The 18,145-nt window shown below is 33.7% G+C and overlaps 3 protein-coding genes and 1 non-coding gene across 4 annotated transcripts; 3 read left to right on the top strand and 1 right to left on the bottom strand.

Moving 5' to 3' along the window:
* Positions 1-2,139: 2,139 nt before the first annotated feature.
* On the bottom strand, positions 2,140-2,814 carry LOC127741599 (protein Ycf2-like). Its single transcript, XM_052254366.1, has one exon. It carries the CDS (start codon positions 2,812-2,814, stop codon positions 2,140-2,142), a length of 675 nt encoding a protein of 224 aa, XP_052110326.1.
* A 903-nt stretch (positions 2,815-3,717) lies between these two features.
* On the top strand, positions 3,718-3,798 carry TRNAL-CAA (transfer RNA leucine (anticodon CAA)). The gene has a single exon. It is a non-coding gene; the product is annotated as a tRNA-Leu (tRNA).
* A 948-nt stretch (positions 3,799-4,746) lies between these two features.
* LOC107466708 (prefoldin subunit 2) lies at positions 4,747-8,173 on the top strand. The gene is made up of 3 exons (XM_016085716.3): positions 4,747-5,180; positions 7,069-7,207; positions 7,500-8,173. Exon 3 carries the CDS (start codon positions 7,504-7,506, stop codon positions 7,954-7,956), a length of 453 nt encoding a protein of 150 aa, XP_015941202.1. The 5' UTR covers positions 4,747-5,180; positions 7,069-7,207; positions 7,500-7,503; the 3' UTR covers positions 7,957-8,173.
* Positions 8,174-11,026: 2,853 nt separating this feature from the next.
* LOC107466710 (SEC12-like protein 1) lies at positions 11,027-15,885 on the top strand. Its single transcript, XM_016085719.3, has 10 exons — positions 11,027-11,547; positions 11,842-11,942; positions 12,259-12,391; positions 12,510-12,601; positions 13,082-13,181; positions 13,279-13,351; positions 13,453-13,573; positions 14,403-14,522; positions 15,141-15,211; positions 15,339-15,885. Exons 1-10 carry the CDS (start codon positions 11,371-11,373, stop codon positions 15,527-15,529), a joined length of 1,179 nt encoding a protein of 392 aa, XP_015941205.1. The 5' UTR covers positions 11,027-11,370; the 3' UTR covers positions 15,530-15,885.
* The last annotated feature ends 2,260 nt before the right edge of the window (positions 15,886-18,145 follow it).

Raw genomic sequence — 18,145 nt, 5'->3', positions numbered from 1 at the left:
TCGACCCGCGTACCTGACCCAATCCATTCGGCCCGTGTGGCACCCCGCCCTGTCAGCCCTGACGTGTCTTCTTGCTGACGTCGCTGCTGACATGGCTGCTGACGTGTCATCCGACATGGCATACAGTGGGACCCTCCCTAAGGTTTTTTGGTGAGTTCTTTCTGATTTTGCCTTCCGTTTTCTCGTTTTTGGCTTCCAAGTTGCAGTTTTTCTCTCCTCTCTGTGATCTTTGTATCTGCTATTATGAAAAAGTCAACTGTTTTTGCTACCACACACAGAAAAGATATATTCTGTCAAAATTGTAACCGTTTTGGGCACCTCTTCTCCGTCTGTCCCTTTATTGAATATCGCACATGCCACCAGAAAGGTCATATTAGCTACCATTGTTCACAACTGTTCTGTCATTATTGCAAGCTTTCTGGACATTTGATTACTACCTGTCCTACTCGCCCACCACATCCTAAGTCTGCTTCTGCTGTTGATGCTACTCTTGAATCTACCACCTCTACTCTTCTCAACCCGTCACCTGTCTCTTTATCTGATATTGCATCTCTTCTTCAGCGTCTTCTCTCCCTTTCTGGTAATACCCCTGCTGCTCTTTCGACTCCTCCAGGTGATTCTAAATGGTATTTTTACTCGGGATGCTTTAATCACATGTCTCCATTGCGTAATCTCTTCTCGTCTCTGTCTACCACAACAAATGCACCTTCTGTTAATACTGCTAATGGTTCCCTTTTCCATGCAACAAACAAGGGTTCTATCTCCCAGTCGACTCTTAATCTTCCTGATACTTATTTTATTCCCAACTTAAACTTTAATCTTATTTCTGTTGGTCAACTTGTTGATCTGAGTTTTGATGTCACTTTCTCTATCTCTGGTTGTCATGTACAGGATCGTCAGACGGGACAAGTCATCGGGACTGGACGTAAGGTTGGAAGGTTGTTTGAAGTTGAAAATCTTCATATTCCTCCTGTACCAAATCTCTGTGCTGCTCCTTCTCCATCTACCTTTCACTTATGGCATCAACGTCTTGTCCACAGCTCATTAGGAAAATTGCGTCCTCTTATGTCTCAAGGTCTTTTGGGTCAGGTTCCTAATGAATCTTTTGATTGCATTTCTTTACATCACCTTTTTAAACTATTTGTGTCTATTAAGTGTCGCATGATTGGGCCAACAGATGGCTCCAACAGATAGAACTTAGAAAAGACCCCCTTACACAAGTTCCAAGTATTTACCAAAACAGAAATACTACATTAGGGGCTAACTAGTGTTGGTGCAAATTGCTTGTAAGAGAGTTCAGTTCACACAAACAACCATAATTTAATCAAACAGATTAGTTTGCATAAGCTTACAAAATCAAAGACCTTCTCCAAATATGATATGGCATTGGTATCTAAATCGAAAATATTGAATTGTAACAAAGGTAAAAACATTCGAATTCCCTATTAAATCCACTATTCTTAGCAATATACAAACATCGGAATCACCCAACTAACACCAACACAGTGCAAAAAAATAAAAAATAATAAACCTAAACCCTTACCATTTACCATGGCCAATGTTTGAGTCTGATGATATTGAGATCTCTTATTGAATTGGAATAAGTTCGGCAGTGCATCACGAAATCTTGGTGATCTTCTCTATCTAATGAATGGGGAGTCCGTTTTGAAATCGTCTGCCCTGCCCCCCCCCGAGATATGCTTCAACAGGAATCACACAGGGGTAGATTGATACAATAGAAACCTCTGGTAAAATGCCCACCCGTAACCCGATAAAGTACATTACATAGTCCGTTTTAGGGATTGGCGACTTACCCATTCAATTACTTTTGCATCGGACGTTTCCCAAATGGGTACTCTCGGGTCGGGTGAATTCCATAATAGACGCCTGTTGGCATTCCAACCTTCCTTCTCCTTTCAGGGCTATCCGAAAAGAAAGAGAATTCAGTACTTCTTGGTCGTGAATATCTGAATAGGACAAACCGCCCCGTGGATATCTTTGCTTCGGAACAAAACAATTAGAATTAGGCTCGGTCAACTGGAATGTGTATTATCAATATAGGGTATCTTTCAATTGAGAAGAGCTATCGACCTGAGACAAAGAGAAAGAAAGGTCTATCTATTTGATTTAGTTATTCAGTTAAACCAATGATTCGTTATTGGAGCAGATAGCAACAACCATTTCATCCGGGAAAAGCCATCTTTTTCTCAACAATGTCTTTGTCATTTGATCCAATAGCGTTCCGTTAGATAGGAACATATTTGATAAATATTGATAACTCTCGGATAGAGTATTAGAACGGAAAAATCCATTAGATAATGAACTATTGGTTCTAAGCCATCTCTGGCGATGAATCAACAATTCGAAATGCTTTTCTTGCGTATTCTTGATAAACCAGCGTTTATATATAGATGTAGGAAAATCTGTTTGGGAAGTAAGAAGCCCCTTTGACATCTCTTCATCTGCAAAGAATTGTCGATGTGAAAACACAGAGACAGAGACAAAAGGCTGATCTTTCAATAGGAAAAAGAGTGGATCCGCAGGGTCCCAAATGAATTGGCTTATTTGAAAAAAGCCTTGTTCTTTGGAAGATCTATCTCGTGTCTGGTACTGCATGGTTCCACCCTGCAAGAACTCCGAATCATTCTCTTGAAGCTCATCCTCTTCCTCATAAATGATCCGCTTGCCCCGAAATGACCTGGCCCAATAGGGAAATCCCAATTCATTGGGCCTTTCGATACAATTAAATAGAAAGCCCCAAGGGCACCATATTCTAGGAGCCCAAACTATGTGATTGAATAAATCCTCCTCCATCTGTTGCGGGTCGAGAACTCCTTCCCCTTCTTCAAACTCCGATTCATATTTTTCATAGAGAAATCTCTGATCAACAATAAAACAAGATCCTTTTTGAATCATATTTAAGGGATTCCTTATTATTATCTAAAAATAATCAAGTTATTAATGACTGGACGAAACCAAGAAATAACTCCTCACGTGCGAAATTATAGAGGGTCCCCTTTAAGATCAAACAATTCCATCGAATTGAGTATGATTGTATGTGTGATAGCATCTACTATACCAGGAATATCAATGAACCCGATTATTGAAATTGCTCAGGACACCCTTTTTTAGCTTCTAGAATCTATTTCTTAGTTCAAGATCCGACCCCTCTTATCTTACTAACTGGAATCAAAGAATTAGTAGATCTGTTCCGCCCAAAATGGGAATGGGCTAGGGTTATGAACTTAGAATCTAGAATCTGATGATCGAGTCGATTCCATGATTCTAAGTTCATTCCATACCGGACCAGACCGGAATAGGGTTATATACATTCTCATTATGAGAAAGGGGTCATTCGAGCGTATCTAAATAGATACTATGTTTACATATAATAGATCCCTGCGTCGTTCCGTTCCATTTAGGATTAGGAATAGGCGTAATCGGACCCGCTTTTTACATATCTATCATTATTTTGGACCCTATTCACCTCTTTGGGCTTCTATTGAATCGAGAAATAGGTTTGATTGTCCATCTTTTTGATAGAATATATATAAGATATCCTACGGATAATTCAAATCGAACCAATTGGATGTCCGACTCGGGCCTATATGACATGACCGATCAATAAAAATACTCTAACACTCCACCTTTGTCATATATTCCATACATAACACTAGCTAGATATCATATTCATGGAATACGATTCACTTTCAAGATGCCTTGGTGGTGAAATGGTAGACACGCGAGACTCAAAATCTCGTGCTAAAGAGCGTGGAGGTTCGAGTCCTCTTCAAGGCATAATATTGAGATCTCTTATTGAATTGGAATAAGTTCGGCAGCGCATCACGAAATCTTGGTGATCTTCTCTATCTAATGAATGGGGAGTCCGTTTTGAAATCGTCTGCCCTGCACCCCCCGAGATATGCTTCAACAGGAATCACACAGGGGTAGATTGATACAATAGAAACCTCTGGTAAAATGCATGTTGACAGAGGCAAAGAGCTTCACTAGTTGAATGAAGGGACAGTGGACGAGCACCAGTGAGCATGAGTTCTTCTGTCGCTGGTCAATGGGTTGCTGCATGCACAAGATGAGATTTGAACCCCCGACACTTACTTAAGCGGACGAGTGAGCTAACTACTCAACCAACCCAAGTTGGTTTGTGAAGTCTTCTTTTAGGACTTGTTTGGAGGAGCTTCTAAAAAAAGATATTTTTTGAGTTATCTTTTTTTAAAAGATCTTATAGAGAAGTAAAAGTAATTTTATGTTTGGATATTTTATGCAAAAAGATCTTTTTATCTATCAATTATGTTTGGGTATAATAATATAAAAGTACTTTTTTGTTTATTTATTACATGAAAAATATCTTTTTTCAAGGAAAAAGATATTTTAAAAAAATATGTAAATTATAACTTCTCAACAAAGATTTTTTTTTATTTTTCTAGTGCTTTTACTGTTACTACTAGAAATATACCAAATACGCTAAAAAATAAAAAAAACTTTTTTCATTTAAAAAAGATATTTTTTTTAACAAAATAATGGTGCCAAAACAAACACTTAATCTTATACTTTAGCATGTAGTGGTGTTACCGGACCGGACCGGTCCAACCGCGGACGAGCGACATTAACAATTCGGCCAAGCATGTAAAACTGTTTATTAAAAAATCGGTGAAAAATCACTGAACCTGTCAAGAACCGACCGGAACCGGGATCCGGACGGTTTACACAAAAACGGAAGCTCGTTTCTTTACCCCTTTCTTTCTTTCATTCAGAAAGAAATCACAAAAACTCAGCCAAAAAAACCCTAGCCCTGTAAGCCTACACCACCGCCGCAAGGAGTGGCATACTGCCGCCGTCCCTCGTGCTCCAAGTCTGCAACCCCTGTTCGCTGTTACCGATCGCAGCTGCTTCCTCGAGCTCGGCGTCCTTGTCTTTGTCTGCTCAGCCGCGCTTCCGCCGCCGTTTGTTTGCTGTTCACGTTCGCGTCTTCGTTCAGCCGTCGTCTTCGTTCGCGTTCTTTGCCTTCACTTTCGCTCGGCGTTAACCGTTCGCGTTCACTCGCCGTTCACCGTTCGAGTTTGTATTCGCGTTCATCTGGAAGCCACGTTGCTCTGCTTCAAACTCTGCGACCAACCCGCGCGCTCCACCTAGCCGTCGAACTGCTCTCTTTTGTTGCCGCCGTGAGTTCCCTAAACCCGCCACCAGACAATACACTCACACAACACCAATACTCTGCTTCATACTTTGCAATCTGATTTCTATTACAATAAGTAACTATTTGATTTGGTAGTGGTTTGGATTTTTTTCATAGAATGAATCAAAGTATACAATTGTTATGTTCTCTTCTCTATCACATTGATGAATTCTCTTATTTCGTTTTAATTTTACAGCACTCAACATGTTTGATGAAATGCTTTAACCATATTTCTGGTTGGTTTTATAATTTCTAGTGTTTAGAAATTTAGTAAGTTGATTGCTTGTGAAATTAGAATAATTGGATCTTAGTAATTAGGAAATTTTAGCTGCACAAATAGCATCTTTGCAGAAAAACATATTAGCATGATGATTCCACTTGCATTAGTGTTCTTTTGGTAAATTTTAACTGTTATTGTGAACTTGTTAATTTGCAAATTGTTCTTGTGTTGTTCTTCTGTCATCTTTAATTTTTTTTTGTGATTTTCTGTTCTTGAACTTGTTAAGTTGATAATTTGCTAAATTGTTGGGCTGCTGTTGTTTTAATTTGCTAAATTGTTAGGTTGCTGCGATTTAATTTGTTGGATTTTCTATTTAGGTCTTGTTCTTGTTTATTTGCTAAATTGTTGTTGTGTATTTATTGTTGTCTTTGAGATTATTTCTGGATATTGGTGATATGGATTTATTATATGCTTCATGTTTTCATTGTTTTCTTCTTCTGAAGAAAAAAAAATTCTGTTTTCATTGTTTTGTTGATTGTTTGTTTTGTTTCAGAAATCAATTTTTTGTGATCAATGCGCAAACTCTGAATGCTGTTCTGTTGGTTTTGCGTGTTTGTTTTGTTTCAGAAATCAATTTTTTGTGATCAATGCTCTTACTCTGAATGTTGTTCTGTTTTGTTTTAAGGCTGTGTTTGGAAGAGGTGATTGATTTTTGAGTGTTGTTTTGTTTTTGTTTTAAGGCTGTGTGTTGTGTTCAATTTTCATTTTATAGAAAATTCTTTGAGTTATATAAGAATTAAGAAGGAAGACTATTTTAACGGTATTATTCTGTTGATTCTGGTCCGCTACAAGCTTGAACATAGAATTGAAGGGAGAAACCCTTTATTATTCATCATTGGCCTATTTTTGGCATTGCATATCATTATAGTTTGTTTATTCATAGAACTAGTTGTTTATGATCCCCTTTTGAAGTAAAAAAATGCAGTAGAAGAGTGTTTAGAACCAGTTGCTTTATTCATTGATTTTTTAGAATCAGTTGTTTATTATAAAACAGTTTTTCCGGTTAAATCATGGTTGAACCAATGAACCATAGAACCAGTAACTAAAGTGGTTCGATGACCGATCCGGTTTTCAGAACCTTGGGACTGGAAGAGCACAGAGAGGTAGTCTAATTGGGAATGTCTCACAATTATTTTTCAATTTTCTATCTGAAACATTGGAATCTATTTTTTTACCAAAAATAAAAAAAGAAAAAGAAAAGATTAAAATAGTACCAAAAACAAAAACATCATCCAAAACCTTTCCTCTAGAATATAAATATTTAAAACATGCAATAGAATAAGAAGTTTTGTGCTGCAAGAGAGTCTTACTAGCGAGAAGTATTTATTGACGCTTAATCATCATTGCTGGTAATGACAAGATCATCAATAGACACAATAGGATACATGCATCATCTTAGAGTATGATTGTTAAATGCAGAGAGTTTCAGTTTCTCATCCAATATACCAAACTCTTTACAATGGAGATTCAAACTGGTTTTTCTTTTTTTCTCCACAACACGAAGACCACTGTTAGGTTTTTCTATTTTCTCTCAATTCCTTCTCTTCTCTTATTCTCCCAATATATCTTTAACCCTTTCATCTTCTGTTCTCAGCACCGTAATCTCCGGCCACGCAGATTGTATTCCCTTCCCACCGGTGGCGTTAGCTTCTTCTCCATCCGCGGCGACGAATTCTCAACTGTTCACGGCTGTAGCATCTTCTTTTTTCGGGGCACATACGGATTAAAAACAAGTAACTGAATGCTTTCGTTTTATGCATTTTAACTTTCATAATTTCTAGTAGCTTGCTTCTACTTGCACAGATCACATTCTCACAACTGTGTCAGTTTTCTCTCTTTCATTTTTTATTTTAAATTTAGTTTGTGATTGAATCTAGAGAAATTACTACGAGGGTCATTTTCTCAGTTTCGTAAATGCTAATTATTGTTTGGAAATGCTGTTAATTAATATTGATTAGTTTCTTAAGGCATTCTTGTTTCTTTAACCTGATGAGATTTTTTATTTTTATTCTTTTACATGTCTAGAACTATGGCTGGTAAAGCTGAAGGTAGTGATCACAGGGAGCCAGTTAATGAACAAGCAGTTGCAAATATATATGCGGCAATGAGGTCTGAACTCAACCAAATTCACTCGAAAATCACCGAGCTGGAAATGGAAGTTAGCGAGCACTCGCTGGTAGTTAATGCCATTCAGCCGCTCGATCCCTCTAGGCGATGCTATCGAATGATTGGGGGTGTTCTGGTCGAGAGAACTGTGAAGGAGGTCTTGCCTGCGGTGCTGCGCAACAAAGAGGGACTCGAAGAAGTTATTAGCAGGCTCAATGAAGCATTGGAAAAGAAGAAAAAGGAGATTGTTGAGTTTGAGGCTAAATATAAAATCAGGATAAGGAAAGCTGATGCAGAGGTGAAGGATGAATCCGGTAGGAAGGAAGGCACCGCTCAAGGCGTTCTTGTTGGCCCTGCAGGTGGAAGTGAAGCATAGATCAGGTCTTAGAATGTTAGCATGTAGTCTTCTTTACTCTTGTACTTTAACATGTTGTGGTGTTCTGATTTGTTTGTGAGGATTGCCTTAAATAACAAATGTTACATCTTTTGATCTTCTTTTGAGCAAGTCTTTTGGAAGAAACTGTTCTTAGACATGTTCTCATGTAGGATTTGACTGCAAGTACATATGATATGATTAGTAATTGCTTCAGCTATTTCTGATGTTGTCTGTCACAAATCATTTATACAAGTACCCATTTCTTTAAGTTTCGTTTTTGAGGAATTAGAAAGAACAGTAATCTAGTGTAGAAATAGTCTTGTGTGCAAAGATGAAGCCTACCTTGATGAAATGTTGAAATGCTTAATGTGTTTCGTGCGCATAATTATAGGCTCTATGACTGTGTTCGGGTACCTAATGATAAATGGAATGGGATGAATGAAGTGGAATAAAATTACAATTAAAGGAAGGTAATGGAATGAAGATGATTTCATATATCCTTGATTTGAGAAATAAGCAACTCCTTCGTCCTTCCATATTCAAGGTGCAATTGTGCAACAGGAGATTTTGCTTGATGTATCTCTTGAGCAAGCATTGGTTATACAAGAGTACTTTGGGTACACCCTCCAAATTTTGTTTAGCTATGAAAGCCAGGTTGTAAATTGTGTTTCTCGCAATATCAAACCCATGTCCTCTTGAATTTTTTTTGGGACTACATAGGCAAGTTCTGTATGAAGCTATAGTTTGAAGATAATTCCGAGTGAGGAGTCGAAGCAACCAATAGAGCGGTGGCGGAGCTTTAAGACATTTTTTGGTGGGCAAAAATTTTTTAACATAAAAATTATATAATAATATTTATATTAAAATAAAATGTATAAATGTAATTATTTTTAGGTTTATTATTAATATGACAATAAATAAATAGTTATATAGACAGATTATAAAATACTTTAGAAATAATTGATGATCTTGTCATCTCGCTTGTAAGACTCGCTTGCAGCATAAAACTTCATATTCGCATGTTTAAAAGATTTATATTCTAGAGGAAAGGTTTTGGACGATGTTTTTGTTTTAAGTACTATTTTAATCATTTCTTTTCCTTTTTTCTTTTTTATTTTTGGTAAAAAAATAGATTTCAATCTTTTAGAAAATTGAAAAATAATTGTGGGACACTCCCAATTAGACTACCTCTCTTTTCTCTTCCACTGTCCCTCCACAGTCTCACCTTGAGCAAATTGTTAAACCACAGGAAAAATTAACAATAAAAATGAACTATATGTAAACTAAAATATGTATCGTATTATTGGATTTTTCTTAATAAATAATTTAATTATTTTATTTATCGAAATATATATTTATAATATATTTATCAATTTGCATCACAGAATTTATCTTTTTTATATTGTAAATGAGATAATTATGAATGTATTTTGTTTATCGAAATAAGTAAGTTTTACTTTGCATTAAAACCATCTAGCATACAATAAAAAATACGGTCATGTAAATGGAATTTTACATTCGATAATAATACCCAAATTGAAATTTGATCCTAAAAAGTAAATAGTCTAATATGAAATTGGATGGACACTAATAATTTGTTTAGATATGAAAAAGAAAATAAAAGTAAAAAAAATGAAAAGAGAAAAAAATAAAAGAAAAAGTAAAGTTATTTGTGTGTTATTTGGATAAAAAAAATGAATAAAAAAAATAGAGATTTTGTAAATTTTTATTATAATAATATATTAAAATTATTAAAATTAAATTTATATTGATCATTATTAATAATAATATAATTATAGAGCTTGTTTGGGTAAGTTTTTAAGAAAATATATTTTTTTGAGTCATCTTTTTTAAAAAGATTTTTTGGAAAAGTAAAAAAAAATTATGTTTGGATATGTTATGCAAAAATATCTTTTTATCTATCAATTATGTTTGGGTATAACAATATAAAAGTACTTTTTTGTTTATTAATTATGTAAAAAATATCTTTTTAAAAAAATAAAGATCTTTTAAAAAAAAGATATAATGGGCTTGTTTGGATGCCATTTTAAAAAAATAAAAGTAATTTTATATTTGAATATCTCATGTAAAAATATTTTTTTATCTATCAATTATATTTGGGTAAAATAAAAATTACTTTTTTATTCATTTATTATGTGAAAAATATCTTTTTTTAAGAAAAACATTTTTAAAAAATATAAATTGTAGCTTCTCAATTTTTTTAAAAATTTTTCTAGTACTTTTATTTTTACTATTAGAAATTTGATAAATACAATAAAAAATAAAAAAAGATATTTTTCATTGAAAATTTTTTTTAATCGATTTAATGATGTCCAAATAAATATAAATTATAACTTCTTAAAAAAGATTTTTTTTCTAAAATTTTTATTTTTACTTCTAAAAATTTACCAAATATACTAAAAAATAAAAAAAAATTATTGAAAAAAAAAGTCTTTTTTTATCAACTTTATAATACTTAAACAAACACTATAAATAACATTGTAAATACACAAACAATAATATTTTTTTCTTATTTTCTTACTTGTAATGGATGGAAATTTGTTTTGATAAAACCCACATACAAATTTTTCTTCCTTCCCAACTTCTTTAACATCCAAATTTTTGTTTTTTATTCATTTTCCTTTCCTCCTTTTTCTTCTCTCTTATTTTTCCTTAAACTAAGGATAGTGTAAGGAAAGTTGGTGCTCTTCCATTTTGTATTGTCATTTGTGAGCATTGGGCACACAACAAACCAATGATTTTTCTTGTTGCTAATGCCGCGTAATCTTACACCGAATATCCACAACCGCATCCTTGACAACTCCCTCCATTCTATCATTAATCATTGGATTTATCACTCATCCCTTTTTCTAAACCAGCAATTAAAATATAAATATATATTAAAAATAAATTAAATTTTATAATATATTAAAATTAAATTTAATATTTAAAAGATGATATCATCTTTCTCTTTTCAAAAATTAAAAAAAAAAGAAAAAAGATAAAGTGATCTTTCTAATAACAGTAACCTTTAGTTAAACAAACGCCTCTTAAATCTGAATGATATCAACCCAATTTTGTTCCCCATCATCAACCACATTAAAGTAACACAACAACAGATTCAAGAAACACCAACTAGAGACATGTCTGGTTCTTCAACATGTGGCATAATAAACCTCGTGTGAACTGCAACAATTTCTCTTATTAAAGAAACACTAAATCCCTTTTGTGTCCTTACTTTGCTTCCGCTGACTTTGCTCTTTCACATACACACGCTCTCTCTCTCTCAGATATTTTTTCAATATAAAATCCCTCCAAACTTCCCAATTCATTGATCTCAGAAAAGAGCTTCAGTATTTCTGGCACTCCAATTGAGAAAAGAATCGAACTTGGAATTTTCCCAGAGACATAACCATGGAGAACGGTGATGGGTCCCCTCAGGGTCCGGTTACATGCGGGGCGTGGATACGGAGGCCCGACAACCTTAATCAGGTTGTTATTGGAAGGTCAAGGCGCGGAAGTTCTTGCCCTTCTCTGCTTCAAATTTTCTCCTTTGATCCCAAAACCACTTCTTTGTCTTCCAAACCTCTGGTATTCCCCCCACACCTTTTCTCAAAATATGTTCCATATGACTATGTATATATATATGTTGTATATATTTGTTGATAACACTAAATGAGTATATATTTGTATATGAATTACTTGTTTGAAGAATGAATATGTTGAAGATTTTAAGCCGAAGAATTATTGTGGAGAATTTGTGTTGTTGAGAACTGTTTTATGTGTTGACTTTGTGGTTTGATGAATTCATGTGAAGTCTGAGAGGAGATTTTGTTCTAATTAGCTTTTTTGGTTGATATTTTTTTTTCTTAATTTAATTTTCAGACCACATTTGTGTTTGAAGCAGTGGATGGTGATCCAGTTGCTATTGCTGTCCATCCCAGTGGGGACGATTTTGTGTGCTCTCTCAGCAATGGTAGCTGCAAGTAAGTGTCTTTACTTATGAGCTTCGAAATTTAAACTATTATCTGAATTTATTGGTTGAAAAGTTCTTTAATGATTTATCTCAATTTTGCATTTCATAGTTGCAGTTACTGTCACTTTCAATAATCTCAATCAGAATTCCGATACCTTATATCAATTTACCATACTATTTTGATGGTTTCTTGTTCTAGTTTCCTTGGAGTAGGGGAATGCTTGACAATAGCCATAGTTGCTTCTTAAGCATGATTAGCTTATATTTCACTTTTAGTTAACTGAGAAATCAAATATAAGTCGACGTATTTCTATGTGCTCATGCAGATTGTTTGAGCTGTATGGTAATGAAACAAAAATGAAGCTGTTGGCCAAAGAACTGGCCCCTCTGCAGAATATCGGTTCTCAAAACTGCATTACTTTTAGTGTTGATGGATCTAAATTTGCCACCGGTGGGTCAGTAAGTATCACTTTGAAATCCATTGAGTTCAATTGTGTTTCTTTGTTGTGTGGCATTTCTAGCGTTCGTTTCTAGAGTTTGATCTTGTATGTTTGAATTCTGTCTGGAACAAGTACAGGACGGGCATATCAGAATTATGGAGTGGCCTAGCATGAATAACATTTTGGATGAACCAAGAGCACACAAATCTGTGCGGGATATGGATTTCAGGTAGGAATACTCAACGAGTCAAACGGATGTATTAACCCTTGCAACCAGTAGAATAGCAATTAAAACTTGATTAGTAGCTAGTGAAATCTTATTTGGAGTTCATCCCATGTGGTTCATTTTTTGTGCATGTTCATCCTTACCATTGATAATTTGATTATTCAGATATTTTTTTAACAAGTCTAATATAGTTTCATAATAAATATCTTATTCCCAATACTGATAGTAAAGCCAATTACTGACACTAATTACAAGATATATTTCCCAGTTTAATTTGCACTTTAATACATTACTTTCAGCATTGGAAAAGTATTGCTAGCCGAATGTAGCTGTGGTACCAGCTAGTTTGAAAAACCATTTTTGTTGTTGAATTTGTTCTTGGACATAAAATAGTTATGTTCATCTCTTAAATTGCTTGGTTGTACTTGTACCATGCTTTGAAAAAGAAATCTGATTACATTGCTTGGTTGTATCATCATTCAGTCTAGACTCAGAATTCCTTGCTTCAACTTCTACTGATGGCTCTGCAAGAATCTGGAAGATTGAAGATGGTGTTCCTCTAACCACCTTGTCTCGCAACTCGGTATAGTGCTTTTGGCTTTATAACTTCATGGCATATTACATATGCACAAAGCACACTTGTATCACTTGATCTGAAGTTTATTTTTTCATCTCTGTAGGATGAAAAGATTGAACTATGTCGATTTTCCAAGGACGGAACCAAGCCATTCTTATTTTGTGCCATTCAAAAAGGTATATGAGTGTCTTTTTTCAATCATGTACTATATCCTATTAATATGTTGCGATCAAGAATGCGAGAGCTTTATTACAGATATCCTTCTATCTCTGAGCAGGCGATAAGTCATTGACTGGAGTTTGGGACATAAGCAATTGGAATAAAATTGGTCATAAGAGGCTACTTAGAAAGTCTGCTTCAGTAATGGCCATTAGCCACGACGGGAAATACCTTTCTATGTAAGTACCTACGGTTACCTTCTGACTTTTGTTGTTATTTTATATGACCTTATGCAATGTCAACTTTTGCTAGGCAATCAGGTTAGAGGGAATGCTTTATTGGTTTCCCCCATGAATTCTCTGATGTAAAAGATTGTAATCTAACATGTTGATCAGGATACATCCATTTAGCACGAGTTACGCCTTTGCATACACAAACTTCTTATTCAGGATCAAAACTAAACATTTGAAGTGTATAAGAGTGAGAATAGGCTTAAAGAGCATTTTTATGAAACAAATTCAGTTTTCATGTTCTTTGTCTTTTTTACTTTTTCTAAATAGCCTAATATTCTACCTTATCACACATTCCTAATGGTTATGTGATCCATTTATCTTTCCTACTGGTGAATTGCATGTATTTCCATAGCCTTCTTGTTAAATTCTTTGAAGTATTTTCCTTGCAGTAGCGTTATTGGTTGGTAGAGTTTTGCATGGTATTTATGTACAAGTTTTTGAGAAAGGATTTTCTTTTTCTTTATCTAAATGTGTTTGGTATTTTTGCTATTAGTGCAGCTGGTAGCTTGGGTGCTAGGGTTGTTGCCTTCATAAACCTCTCCTTTTTTATTCTTTCTTTTTTTTTTTCGGTGTGAAAATTTGGCTCATAAAAGAAGTGTATGCGGTTGTTTTTCCCCTAAAACTATTGAAAATGAAATGTAAAGTAACTATAGCACATTGGTAACCTATCAGTTACTATAACCATTTCGATCAAGACACTTTGAAGGTCGTATTATTATTACAATCTGTGATATATGTCTCCAGCAGTTCAACTCATCAGCATTCTATATTTCAGGGGAAGTAAAGATGGAGATATATGTGTAGTTGAAGTAAAAAAAATGCAGATACACCATTATAGCAAGAGACTACACCTCGGTACCAATATTGCAACGCTCGAGTTTTGTCCCACCGAAAGGTAAATTCTCTATGCATTATCGGTTCAGTTTGGGGCCTTTGTAATAATAGTGAGCATCATGAACACGGGTAGGATTAAGCTATTCCTTCTAAATCGGAACATGCATTGAATTACGGATTCATGTCAACCTTGATTTAATTGGTGAAACCTCTTATTTTTGTTTTCTTTCGGCAAAGCAAGGAAGAAATTCTGGATGCTAGCTGGGATATAATTTATTCGAAAGAGAATTCCATTAGCCTAGTAGCCTGTATGATGCTTACAAAGCTGAAATCTAGATTTTACTGAGAATATGTTAACCAAGGACATATTGTAACAAAAAGAAACAAGTGTTGAGCAATATTTGGTGACAAAGATTCTAAAAGATGGCAAGAGAAGTTACTTTCTTGAATACTAAATGGATATTGGATAGCATGAATTTCATCTTTGAGCGAATTCCATGTTCCCTGTTTGCACCCTATAAGAATAGTTGTTTTACATTTTTACTTATTTTGTATATAAATTATATCTTCATCGCGGCCCCTTGCACTGCATTTTGGACTTAAAAGCATAGACTTGGCGTACTAAACTCAATTTTTTTTATCTTCGCTATTCACCTGGGCTTTGCGTGTGACTTCGCAGGGTCGTACTTACAACCTCGGTAGAATGGGGACCATTGGTTACAAAACTCACTGTACCTAAAGATTGGAAAGGTTTCCCCCTCTCTTTTGCACCCTTGCACACACATGCGCACGCGCACAGCCACCACTCCCTTCTGTGTCCATTAAATAATGATGTCTACTCACAATAACATTTTTCATTTTCGTTTCAAACATGCAGAGTGGCAGATCTACTTGGTGCTTTTGGGATTGTTTTTGGCATCGGCTCTTGCATTTTACATATTCTTTGAGAACTCGGATTCGTTCTGGAAGTTCCCGATGGGAAAAGACCAAGTGAGACCAGGGTTTAAACCAATGTCTAGAGATCCAGAGTCCTTTGATGATCATACTTGGGGACCACTTGATATGTGACCCTCAACTTTCTCATTTTTTTGAGTTCTTGTTCTTCAATCATTCTTGTTGCAATGTTTCAGTAGCTTCTCAGTCTCAAGTGTCATCAAACATTCATCTCAAGACTTGTATACTTAGGCACACTTCACTTGTATTACAACTCACACTATAGCTAATTTTAGGATAATTCCATTTTCATTATTATTTTTCTGTTCTTGTTTCCATTAGAGACCTCGTATATTTTGTTCTTGGGTAGTGAAGGGTAGTAAAGAACGATCCTTTTATCATTTCTTATCCAACAAGGCATCAAGAGGATTATATTCTGTGAGGACTAAGGATGCTTGGTTTACAAAAACAGAATATGCTGTTTGGTTTAATTGATACTTTTTTGTGCCCACTTCAATGTTCAATTGCAAATTCATTCTCTAAAATGCTGTCAACAATAAACTGCCCTCATTAGCATTCATATAAACATTTGATACTTATAATGATTGTATCTTGAAGAAAAAATCTTCAGTACAACACACACGGCAATGCCTTTTATCAACAGATTCTTCATGAATCTTGATTGCAATTTGACTTTTCTTTTTTTTCCCGAAATGATTGCACAAATAAATGAATACTTAGGAAGGAGACTGTTTACTTCACGGCTTAGATATATTAAAAATAAATAATTATTATCCATGAAGATTGGGTTTAATCATTTAGGAGAATTATTAATTGACATAACACCGCGTGGTTTATTTTATTGGCTTGTGCCTTTGTTGCTTTGGTTATGACTAGGGCTGTACAGCTCATAATCCAATTCGAACTCGACTCGTTAATACTTCGATAAACTAAATTTGTGAGTTGGTGAAACAAATTTGAAATTGGAATTGAACTCATAAATTAAATGGCCGAGTTTGAACTTGGATAAACTCAACTCATTAACTCATGACCTGGCTCGATTATATATATATAATGCATATTTTAATCTTGATCTTAAATTCAAAATTCCAATTAACCCATGAATTTTTTAATTTAGAGAAAAAATTAAAGTTAAAATAAAAAGGGGTTAAAAGTAAAAAAATATACTATTAAAAGAGTAACGAAAAGAGTATAATAAAAGATATTTAAAGTAATTAAAAAAAGTTAGTTATCTAATATTATTTATTAATTTAATACTTATAAAAGATTGAGTGAGTTTGATTAATGTTCAGTTTGGGTAAACAACTTAAATAAGTTCTTTTGAAAAAAGAGTTTAAAGTATAAGGACTTTTATTAATAGCAGCTTATAAATAAGTTATTTTGTGTTTAGATTTGTAATCATAGAAGTACTTATTTTAAAAGTGTAGCGTTTAGATAAATAACTCAAAAAATACAATTTTTTTACACAAAAAAATGAATATTAAAATAACGATGATAACAAATACTTTTCAATATTGAATGTTGATTTTACATAACCTAATCACTAATATTACAATCGTTTAGGTAATTGATTTTTTATTTGCTCTCTTATTTTCATTTTTTAGGCAATTGGTTCTTCCTACATAATATCATTAGAAACTGATTCTTCTACTTCACCTTCACCCATAACGGTATTTTTGTATGCGGTGAATAGTAATAAAATTTTAATTTACAATAATTTTGATGGCAATGTCAAAAAAATTATTGTGTAGTTAGTGTTTACTGTTTTATTGTGTATGATATAAATGGTGAAAATAAAAAAACAAATGTGAAATGTGTGTCAATGTATATTTTATTATTATTTTTTATTTTTTTTACTCTTATTAGAACTCTCTCTTCTTTTATTGGGGTCAATAATTTGCTATAACTAACTATAAAAATAATTGCAAGTTCTATAAAAATAAAATCACATGTGAAAAAATATAATTAAAACTGAGATTTTATACCACATACAATATTAAATACAAATTTAATAATAAAAATAGAGTGGTAAAATGATTAAAAAAATAATTGAAAAGAATATATGCAATAAGTGGTTCAGATGAAATATTATTTTAAAATAGTGGTAGAGGATCAATACTTTTAGCAGACGTGAAAATGATGGTGACAGATAGAACATTGCATAAAAATAATGGTGGAAGGGCTAATATTTTCAAAAGAAATATGAAACATTATTTATAGAGTCAAAAATAAAAGTAAATTTTTTTGTTCTGAACTCAATTTGTTATAAAATGACTCATTAAGAAAGAGAAATCTGTTGTGAAATAAATAAATAAATATGGAAGAAGTAATAAATATAAAATATAATTATATCTCTAATAGTAATATTCACCACAATTATTATCACAATATAATAGAAATGATTAGTATATTTACTAATATTATAGTAAGGTATATAAAGAGAGAATAAAGATTAATAATATGAAAGAGAGAGAGAATAGTATTTAGTTGTTGTTGTATGTAATATTGACGGAGGCTTAACCTCCTTTTATAGGCATAATGAAGAAAAATTTTCAACCTTCGTTAATGTAAGTTCTTTCTTGGTAATATGAAAACTGAGTCACCTAGCCATGATATTAATGGGCATCCATATCTATTGTGTTTATCACAACACTCCTCTTTAGATGACTTATGATTATTGCCTCGTTAAAACCTTACTAAAGAAAAACCCAATGGGAAAAAACCTTAGTG

Source organism: Arachis duranensis, chromosome 9 (genome assembly GCF_000817695.3).
Source record: "Arachis duranensis cultivar V14167 chromosome 9, aradu.V14167.gnm2.J7QH, whole genome shotgun sequence".
Taxonomy (NCBI): Eukaryota; Viridiplantae; Streptophyta; class Magnoliopsida; order Fabales; family Fabaceae; genus Arachis; species Arachis duranensis.
This window is presented reverse-complemented; position numbering and strand designations above follow the sequence as displayed.